General features: G+C 56.3%; 1 protein-coding gene across 1 annotated transcript in view; it reads left to right on the forward strand.

The window, feature by feature from the left end:
* PTSG_04362 (uncharacterized protein) overlaps nucleotides 1–10,000 on the forward strand; it is a 14,091-nt gene that overhangs the window by 2,739 nt on the left and 1,352 nt on the right. Inside the window, exons 7-29 of the mRNA XM_004994393.1 lie at nucleotides 348–491; nucleotides 693–807; nucleotides 1,192–1,360; nucleotides 1,564–1,723; nucleotides 2,465–2,531; nucleotides 2,737–2,825; nucleotides 3,022–3,849; nucleotides 4,029–4,232; nucleotides 4,418–4,575; nucleotides 4,826–4,972; nucleotides 5,156–5,309; nucleotides 5,650–5,935; nucleotides 6,119–6,252; nucleotides 6,415–6,541; nucleotides 6,801–6,958; nucleotides 7,125–7,316; nucleotides 7,536–7,707; nucleotides 8,066–8,270; nucleotides 8,506–8,614; nucleotides 8,767–8,853; nucleotides 9,092–9,202; nucleotides 9,348–9,402; nucleotides 9,545–9,909. Of these exons, the coding sequence (XP_004994450.1) occupies nucleotides 348–491; nucleotides 693–807; nucleotides 1,192–1,360; nucleotides 1,564–1,723; nucleotides 2,465–2,531; nucleotides 2,737–2,825; nucleotides 3,022–3,849; nucleotides 4,029–4,232; nucleotides 4,418–4,575; nucleotides 4,826–4,972; nucleotides 5,156–5,309; nucleotides 5,650–5,935; nucleotides 6,119–6,252; nucleotides 6,415–6,541; nucleotides 6,801–6,958; nucleotides 7,125–7,316; nucleotides 7,536–7,707; nucleotides 8,066–8,270; nucleotides 8,506–8,614; nucleotides 8,767–8,853; nucleotides 9,092–9,202; nucleotides 9,348–9,402; nucleotides 9,545–9,909 (4,236 nt within the window). The remainder of the gene's footprint in view (nucleotides 1–347; nucleotides 492–692; nucleotides 808–1,191; nucleotides 1,361–1,563; nucleotides 1,724–2,464; nucleotides 2,532–2,736; nucleotides 2,826–3,021; nucleotides 3,850–4,028; nucleotides 4,233–4,417; nucleotides 4,576–4,825; nucleotides 4,973–5,155; nucleotides 5,310–5,649; nucleotides 5,936–6,118; nucleotides 6,253–6,414; nucleotides 6,542–6,800; nucleotides 6,959–7,124; nucleotides 7,317–7,535; nucleotides 7,708–8,065; nucleotides 8,271–8,505; nucleotides 8,615–8,766; nucleotides 8,854–9,091; nucleotides 9,203–9,347; nucleotides 9,403–9,544; nucleotides 9,910–10,000) is intronic.

The raw sequence follows: 10,000 nt of genomic DNA on the forward strand, positions 1-10,000 counted from the left end.
TCTCTCTCTCTCTCTCTCTCTCTCTCTCTCTCTCTCTCTCTCTCTCTCTCTCTCTCTCTCTCTCTCTCTCTCTCTCTCTCTCTCTCTCTCTCTCTCTCTCTCTATGTGTGTGTTTCTTGTTGCCTATCTGGTTGTGTGTGTGTGTCTGTCTGTCTGTCCGGCTGACTACCTTTGTATCTACAACACGCCACGCGCATGTGCATGACATCTTCATGATGTGTCCATGCGCATGCCTTCTACTCCCATCTCACAACTGCTCGATCCGCTCACCCCTCTCCACATACCCTCATCATACGCATCGCCCTCTCCCTCCCTTTCCCTTTCCTGCCGCCACGACACAACATCAGGACGGTGTGCACTTCAGCGTGCACTTTTCTGGTGACACGCGCGCCCCGTACGAATATGAGGCAGATTCCCTCGAGGAGAAGAACAAGATCTTTCGCCTTCTCTCCCTCATTGTCAACAACAATCGCAGCGCCCGCAACAAGGAGGTATGTGCGATTCTGTGCTTGTGAGCGTGTCTGCTTGCGTCTGTCTGTCTGTGTGTCTGTCTGTGTGTCTGTGTGTGCGTGTGTGTGTGTGTGCGTGTGTCTGTGTGTGAAATAGTGAACCGCTGCTGTCAAGCCTCACCTTGTACCCCCCCCCCTCCAAAAAACGCATGCACATCTCCACATGTGTGTGTGTGTGCACAGGCGGAGACGAGTGCCGGGGGCGCGGGCGCGAGCATCAAGGAAGGTCTGGTGGAGAAGAAGGGCCACTCCATGGCATACTTCAACTGGGCCACGCGCCACCTCGTCGTCAGACAAGGTCCGTCGGCACGCGCTGAAGCATGTGTACATCTGTGTGTGTGTGTGTGTGTGTGTGTGTGTGTGTGTGTGTGTGTGTGTGTCTGTGTGTCTGTGTGTCTGTGTGTGTGTGTGTGTGGATGCTTCGTGACTGAAGGGCTGGTTGACTGTGTGTGGATGCTTCGTGACTGAAGGGCTGGTTGACTGTGTGTGGATGCTTCGTGACTGAAGGGCTGGTTGATTGTAGGCTTTGCGTGTTTGAGCTGCTACACCACGGTTCTTTGTTGTGCGCGCTTGGAATTCCGTTGTTCTTTGCACCAAACTGAATTTCGTTGTTCTTTGCACCAAACTCATTCTCACCCCTTCCCGCTCCCACTCCTTCGACCCTCCTCTTCCCCATCATCAGGGGAGCTCGCCTACTACAAGGAGGACGACCTGAACAACGCGCTGAACATCATCCCGCTGACGAGCACCACGGGCATCGGCACCAAAGGCAGCGACGGGTTCACCGTCACCGTCAACAAGCGCACCACCGCATTTCGCGTCATGGCGCCCTCCAGCAACGTGTCTGCACGGTCCGTTGAGGAGAGGGGTGGATTGTGGTGTGTGTAGATGGTGGTGAGGTGGCTGTTGTTGTCGTTGCAGTTGTCGGGCTGGAGACAACACGTGTTTTCAGTAGCGCACACATGCGCAAATGCACCCCAAGTCATACACCTGCACTCATGCGAAAAATGCCGCGTTCCCCCTCCCCCCCCCCAACCCTTCTCTCCACAACCAGCGCCATTGAGGCTGAGCGCGACGCGTGGGTGGAGGCAATTGAGACAGCGATTGCGATGAAGAGCGGACGGACGGGCATGCCGGCGCTGCTCGAGTCGCAGATCAAGAAACTCACCACCATCATCGCCAAGATGGTCAAGGAAATGACAAGCCTCTCAAGCGTACGTGGGACGTGTGTGTCTCTGTGTCTGTGTGTGTGTGTGTGTGTGTGTGTGTGTGTGTGTGTGTGTGTCGTGTAGTGTGTGTGTGTGTGACGCCGCTCGGCGGTTTTGTCAAATGGCACTGATTCAGCTTTGGGTAACCGACCCCCACCCAGGGATATCCACGCCCGCCAAGTTAATTAGGCCGCCGTGTGGTAGTAGCGAACGTCTAAGATAAACGGAAAGTTTAGCCACCATTGAATCGAGGCCCCCCAAGGAGGCTTACGCTGGGCTGTGAATTTAATCTTTTGTAGAGCTGAATACACGGACGGTGATCACAGTGCACACGGTGGGGGACTCCTCAAACCCCCATACGGCCTAATTGCGGTTTAGCGTGATCCAGACTCTAATAGGATCTGGAGGTGCTAGGGCGGGGGATACATGACCGGTAATATCTCGATTGATCGGGGATTCAGGCCCATCCACTGCGGGCGGGTACGGTGTGTGTCTCTGTGTCGTGTGTGTGTGTGTGTGTGTGTGTGTGTGTGTGTGTGTGGATGTGTCTGTAGATGTGTGTGTGTCTGTGTCTGTCTGTGTCTGTCTGTGTCTGTCTGTGTCTGTTTGTTGGCTTTTTTCGCTGTGTGCCTGGTTTGGGTGCGTGGATGGTCTCAGGTGTATGATTTCATGATTTCTTCGTGAGGGTGGTGTGTACCCCATGCATGCGTCACCTCATGTTTGACCATCTCCCCTCTTGGTTTGCAGTTTGTTGGTCGTGGCGAAGGCTCAAAGAAGATCACATCGCTGCAGAACCTGACGGAGCAGCTCGTCGGTGCGTCCACAACCGTCCACTCACTCACATATTCACTCATTCACTCACTCACTCACTCACTCACTCACTCACTCACTCACTCACTCACTCACTCACTCACTCACTCACTCACTCACTCACTCACTCACTCACTCACTGCCGCCGTCGTCATATTGTATGCAACGCCGATTGTGATTTGCATGCGCTTCTGACTTGTGTATTACAGTTGAGCTGTCAGACCTGCCAGTCCTTGACAAACCGGGTGGTGCGCTGCAGGAGAATGCGCTCTCCGGCATAGGCAACTCCGCATTCATGGTGCGCATCCACACATCTCCACACATCTCCACACGCGCACTCACTCACCCACTCACTCACTCACCCACTCACTCACTCACTCACTCACCCACCCACTCACTCACTCACTCACTCACTCACCCACCCACTCACTCACTCACCCACCCACCCACTCACTCCCTTCCCCTGTCATTCTTCTGCGGCCTGACAACCACAGGGTGGCAAGCCCGGCGGCGTGCTGTCAGCGTTCCTGCAGTCGACGTACGCTGCGGACGGTATGGGCGCCCCCGCCACGCCGTTTGACGTCGTCATCAAGCGCGACACGAAGGACACGCGCTGGGGGCTTGGGCTGGGCCCTGGCAACGAGATCTCCGAGGTGACAAGCGGCTCTGTGGCAGAGCAGTGCGGCGTGGTGACGGGCACGTTCCTGCTTCGTGTCAACGACCAGCCCGTGCTGCCAGACCCCGCCAAGGGCCTCGCTGCCGAGCAGTGCATGCAGCGCATCGAGCAGGCCCTCAGCGGCCTCGAGGTCAAGCTCACCCTCCTGCCAAAGCCGGGCGCTGGCGGCGGTGGTAACGGCAATGGTGGCGGTGGTGGTGGTCTTGGTCCCGGCCTAGGACCAGGTTTGGGGCCTGGCCTAGGGCCTGGCCTAGGGCCTGGCCTTGGTCCAGGCCTTGGTCCTGGAAATGGACCGGGAAATGGACCGGGAATGGGGCCTGGCTCGCCGCCGCTGTCGCCGGGAGAAGCGAAGCAGAAGGAGATTGAGGACCGCGCAGCAGCGGAGCACAAGCGACGACAGGAGGAAGAGAAGAAGAGACGGGAGAAGGAACGCGAGGAGGACATTGCGAAAGCAAAGGAGGAGATGGAAGAGCACGAGAAGACGGTGGCAAAGCTGAAGGAGGCCGTTGAGGTGTGCACGCAGCTGCAGCAGGAGCGCAGCGCTCTCTCCCAGGCGGAAGAGGAGCTGGCCATAGCCGCCGCTGCACTCGAGCAGGCAGACACGCTCCCTACCGACGACGCCGCCATCGAAGCAGCAAAGGCAGAGGTGTGCACACGTGTGTGGGTGTATGAGTGGGCGGTTGCTTCAAGATAGCGTTTGCACTCGTGTATGTGTGTGTGTGTGTGTGTGCGTTGAATATGTTGTCTGGAATCACCACGTGTTACCTGACCTACTTGTTCCCCTCCTCCTCCCCTTTTCCTTCCAACGCTTGTCCCGCGCTTCAGGTTGAGGCTGCCACGACCGCCCACGCGAGTGCGGAGGAAGCATGCAAGAAGCTGGTGCACGCGATCCAGGAGAAGGGCAGCGCTCTCGCCAAGATGAAGGACGCTGCGGAGCAAGAGAAGCTGAGCAAAGAGCTCGAGGGCCTGCAGACAGAGCTGACGACGGCGCAGCTTGAGGCAGGAACAGCATACGATACGCTCATCAAGGTATGGCGTTTTTTGATTTTCGCGTGATGCAGAGACGTGGTTGCAGTGCGTGTTGACGATACTGTTTGCTTGCGTTCTTCCAACGCTCTGTGGGTCCCAATCGATCACCAAACTAAACTCATGCACATGCGCACACACACACACACATCCACACACACTCGTCCACCCTTCAACCCTCCCTGTAGGCCAAGGCGAAGCTGAGTGCAACGGAGGGTGGCGTGGACAAGGATGCACTTGCAAGCAAGATCGCATCGCTGCTGCAGACAGTGGACGAGAAGAAGAAGAGCGTGGAGACGCTGCAGACGAAGTTGGGACGACTCAGCGGCCTCGACAAGTTTGAAAAGTACGCGCCACCAACACTGCACTCGTGTTTCTTGTGTGTGTGGGGGGGGGGTGTACTTGTACGTGTTTCCTTTGTGCGTCCGTGCGGCGTTGTTCGCAGTCAATTTGCTCGCGTTGCAATGTGTTCGCGTTGTTCGCCGTTCTTTCGCGTTTCATGCCTGAATGTATTCAGTCATCTCCTGTGCCACAAACCTAATGCCCCAACACACACACACACACACACACACATCCCTCCCCCACCCGCCGTGCAGGGAGGTTGAAGAGTCCCTTGAAGAGCTGAAGGAGGCACAGGCGGCGCTTGAGCAAGCGAAGAAGGACGCCGCCTCCCCAGAGAAGGCCGTGGCAGCAGCACAGAAGGAGCTCTCAGACCTCGAAGTAAAGCTCGCTGACGCAAAGAAGTAAGCAACTGAATGTCCACAGAGGTCTCTGCACCCTGTTGCGATATGTGTGGCGATGTTGTGTTGCTTTACGTCTGTGTTACATCAAGTGATGCGACGTTCCTGAAGCCCTGCCATTGAACCCCCCCCCCTCCCTAACCGTCTTCCCTTGCTCACAACACGCGTGCTTGCGTGTTCTTGCAGGAACTTTGAGCAGAGTGGTGAGGATGAGGACAAAGACGAGATGGAGCAACTGGAGGAGGCCGTGTCGCGCGCAAAGGAGAAGGTTGAGCTCGCGTCAAAGCCAGAGTTTCTCCTCTCCGTCGCTGAGGCCGGCGTCGCCTCCGCAAAGAAGAAGGTCCGCTGTGCTGTTGTTTTGCGTGCATGCGTGCGTGTGTGTGTGTGTGTGTGTGTCTGTGTCTGTGTCTGTGTCTGTGTCTGTGTCTGTGTCTGTGTCTGTCTGTCTGTGTCTGTGTGTGTCTGTGTGTCTGTGTGTGTGCGTGCGTGCGTGTGTGTGTGTGTGATATTGTTAGGGCAGGTTTTTTGGTGGCTGCAGGACCACGACTGCATGCTGTCGCTGACCCGTGTCTACAAACACAACTCCCTTCTTTCCGTGACCATCAACATGACAACATCGCACCCCCACAAACCACCGTACCCTTGTCCTCCCCACGCCCAACCAACGTATACGCGCACAGGTGCAGCAAGCGCGGCGGGCATTTGCTGGCGCGCAGGCGATGTTTTCGTCCGAGGGCGGCCCTACAGAGGAGCGGTTGCGAGAGCAGCTGAAGGAGGCTGAAGATGCGCTGGCCAAGGTCAGGGCCCGGCTGCAGGAGCTGGAGAAACCGATTGCTGGTCCACCACCGCCGCCGCCGCCACCTGGCTCTGGCATCCCACCACCACCTCCACCACCAGGGTCAGGCATTCCACCGCCACCGCCGCCGCCGCCAGGATCTGGGATTCCTCCACCACCGCCCCCACCTGGTCGGCCAGACGTTGCAATGTCGCGTGCTTGCTGCCTACCTCGTTATACGCTGACTGTGCCCCTCCAATACACGCTCCATTCCAATGCTATGCCTTTGCTGCACCACAAGGCTCGCCATCACTGCCATCACCCTCACCCTCGCTCTCACCCTCACCACCCCTCATGATGGTGATTGTCGCCAGGCATGGGCGGGCTGTCGCTTGGGCCGCCACCACGCACACCCATTAAGCCGCGCGTGAAGATGAGGCCCTTCCACTGGGTCAAAGTGCCCACCAACCTTATCCCGCAGTCCTTCTGGAACAAGCTTATTCCAAAAGTAAGCCACGACAGACCATTGTGCTCATGCAAAGCACCGCGCGGCTCCTTCTTGTTGACGCCCGGACACACACACACACACACACACACACACATACACACACGCACGTGTCATCATCACCCTCATGAACCTCTATCTGTCTCCACGTGCGCGTGTGTGCAGGGCGACTTGAAGGTGAATGAGGACAAAATCGAGGAACTGTTCGCTGCAGATGAGACGAAGGCGCTGAAGAAGAAGAAGAAAGAGCAGCCAAAGACGCTCCTTGACGCAAAACGCGGCCAGAACCTCGGTGAGCTGTCCTTGGGAGGAGGGAGATGGTCAGGGGACAAGGGGAAGTGTGTGAGTCATGGCTGTGGCCTGGCAACAGTGCGTTTGTAGGTGATGCTACACGATGACGCTGTCGGGGACGTGAACAAAGTCGAAAGTGTACGCGTGCGTGTGTGTGTGTGTGTGTGTGTGTGTGTGTGTGTGTGTGTGCGTGTGCGTGTGTGTGCGTGTGTGTGCGTGTGGCTGCGCGTCTCATTGCTTCTCCTTGCACCAACCCCCAGGCATCTTCATGAGCGGCTTCAAGATTCCCGTGTCCGAGCTGGACAAGCGACTCAGCTTCCTGCCGCCACACCCGCGGGCGCTGGAAGTGGAGTACATCATCAGCCTGCGCAAGCTCGCGCCCACGACTGAGGAGTTTGCATGTTACAAGAAGTACCCGGTACGTATTTGCTGCTGCCCTGACATTGCGTACCTTGATCGCATGTGTGTGTGTGTGTCTGTGTCTGTGTGTGTGTGTGTGTGTGCACTCGTTGGTGCTGACGCTGCAAGGCACTCGTTGCTCACCTTGAAACTGCCCACCGCACCATTTGCCGCCGTGACTGCAGGGCGACAAGTCGCAGCTGAGCGACATTGACCAGTTCCTGATGCGCCTGATGGAGATTCCAAATCTCAAGGCGCGCCTTGACCTCCTCCTCACTGTGCACGAATTCCCGCTGCAGTTTGAAGAGCTTGCCCCTGAGATTGAGGTCACACTCAACGCGTGCAAGGAACTCCACAAGTGCCCCAAGTTCGACGAGGTGTGTGCATGCGCGCGCGTGTGTGCGTGTGTGTGTGTGTGTGTGTGTGTGTGTGTGTGCGTGCGTGCGCGCGCGTGTGTATGTGTGTGTGTGTATGTGAAGGCCTCTCGCGCTTCGTTGTGACCATTTTGCAAAAGATGTGTTAAGTCATCTTTCTCACATACCCTGTGTGTTTGGTTTGCAATGTCGCATCACTGCACGCATGGCCTTGCTTGTCAGGTGATGCACTATGTGCTGTCGATTGGCAACTACGTGAACGGCGGCACGAACAAGGGCGCCTGCCACGGGTTCCAACTCAAATCTCTCGTCAAACTCGCAGACGCGCGCGGACGCGACAAGAAGACCACGCTCCTGGACTTCCTGGTCATGACTCTCAGGGAGAAGAAGCCAGGTACGTGCTGTGACCACGAGATGGACGCGTGGCGCGCGCGCGTGTTGGTGTGGGTGTGTCTGTGTGCGTGTGCGTGCGTGTGTGTGTGTGTGTGTGTGTGTGTGTGTCCGTCTGTGTGTGTGTGTGTGTGTGTGTGTGTCCGTCTGTGTGTGTGTGTCCGTCTGTGTGTGTGTCCGTCTGTGTCGCGTGCATGTATCTGTGCGACCGTGTGTGAACGAAAGGTGTGCGTACACGGCACGCGACGTGCATACACGCTGCATCGCGCCATGTTCAGCTCTCTCTTGGAGTCTCTGTGAATGAATGTTCACGCTCATCTCGCGTCCCCATCCACACTCACCATACGCACCATACGCACCAGCTCTGCTTGACTTCCCGACGGAGCTTGAGAGTGCCGTGAAGGCGATTGAGGCGTCCGTGAAGGGCCTGTCAGCAGAGGTGGAGGTGCTGGCACGTGACCTGCTGAAGATTGATCGCGGAGCAAAGAAGGTGAAGGAGGGCATCAAGGGCACCATGTCCCACGAGCAGAACGAATTCTTCGATCATATCACCAAATTCGTCGCAGAGTACGTCTACTACTTTGTTTTGTTTGTTTTGTTTGTTTGTTTGGTTGTTTGTTTGTTTGTTTTGTTTGTTTGTTTGTTTTGTTTTGTTTTGTTTGATTGTTCCTTGTGTGTAAGTGTGTGCTTGTTTGTTTTGTCGTGTCGTCGCTCTTTTATTTGTGCCTGTCTTCCTCTGCTGTTCATGTGCGACCTTTCTCTCTCCCCCTCCCTCACCTCTCCCCAACAACAACTACTGTAGGTTTGAGGATAAGCTTGTGAAGCTGCACGCGGATGTGAAGGAGACCGAAACGTCGTACAAAGAGGTCATCACCAAGTATGGTGAGCGCCCGACCACAGACTCCGAGGAGGTAAGACACCGCACGTGGGCGTGTGTGAGGTCACGCATGGCTGAACGTGTCGCGTGTGCGCTGCCACACACACCCGCACACAACCTGCCAGCACTGCACCGGTTTTTTTTCTCAACACATGGTTTTGTGTCGTGTGTGCCTGCTGGTTGCAGATTTTTGGATATGTGTCGACGTTTGTCGCGCGCTTCAAGGACTCTGTTGAAAAGTCGAAGCCGAAGGACAAATCACAGAAGGAAACGGTGCGTCAACCCGCGTGCACATTGGCGTTTCTTGTTTGGATAGGTGTAGTTTTGTACGTGCGCGGTTGAGATTTTGCCCTTTGTTTGAGAGTACGTGCGTGCATATGTGTGTGCGTGCATGCGTCTGTGTGTGTGTGCATGTGTGTGTGCATGTGTGTGTGTGTGTACGTGGGTGTACGTGTGGTGAATGCATGAGTGTTTCTTCGCTCATGTATCGTCTGCTCGTTTCCCACTTCAGTATGCCGAGCGAAAGAAGCGAGAGAAGGCCGAGGAGAAGAAGGAAAAGGCGGCAATTGCCAACGAAGCCGCCTCCGCTGCAGAGAAGACATCCAAGCAGTCTTCACAAGAGGCGCGTGTGATGTCTGTGTGTTTGTGTGTCTGTGTGTCTGTGTCTCCGCGGTTGCCTTCCCTTCGTTGCGTTGCAGCCGTTCAATCATGCCCCAATGCTGATCCTCTCATTTATTTTTTGTTTTCTCGTGCTTGTGGACATGCAGGCGCCCTTCAATCCGTTTGCAAAGACGCCATCTGCTTCGTCCCCCCAGAAGAAAGGTACTGTTGGTGATGCTGCTGCTGGTGATGCTGCTGCTGTTGTGGCACTGTCCCTTACCAACGGAACACGCACATTTACACGTACAATGCCATGCTCATTCTCTTGACACACATACGCACGCACGCACGCACGCGTGCACAGCTGATGCGAGCAAGAAGACGACAAACCCGTTTGAAGCGCCAAAGAAGCCAGCGGGCGGCAGCAGCAAGAAGAAGTCGGCCTCACCGGCGCCAACAACGCAAGGCGAACACAAGGCGAAAGGCACAGACGCAGCAGGTGCGAGACGCACGCACTCCAAGACAGCGTCTACTGCATCGTCGTCTTCAGCGCACACGCGCACAGACACGACGACGTCGCCCGCGTCACCCCAGCGCAACATCACCATCCCTGCCAAGGCGGAGGTGGTGCGGCCGGAGCCCGATTTGCCGGACAGGGAAGGCGGCTACGGCGGCTTCCACCAGCCAAAGTCATACGACGTCAACACATTCAACCCCTTCAAGCAGCAGGTGTGTGTGTGTGTGTGTATGTATGTGTGTGTGTATGTCACAGGTTGGCACCACACCTTCCGCTCACACTTCATTGATCATTGATCTGCCA

Source organism: Salpingoeca rosetta (genome assembly GCF_000188695.1).
Source record: "Salpingoeca rosetta unplaced genomic scaffold supercont1.10, whole genome shotgun sequence".
Lineage (NCBI taxonomy): Eukaryota > Choanoflagellata > Craspedida > Salpingoecidae > Salpingoeca > Salpingoeca rosetta.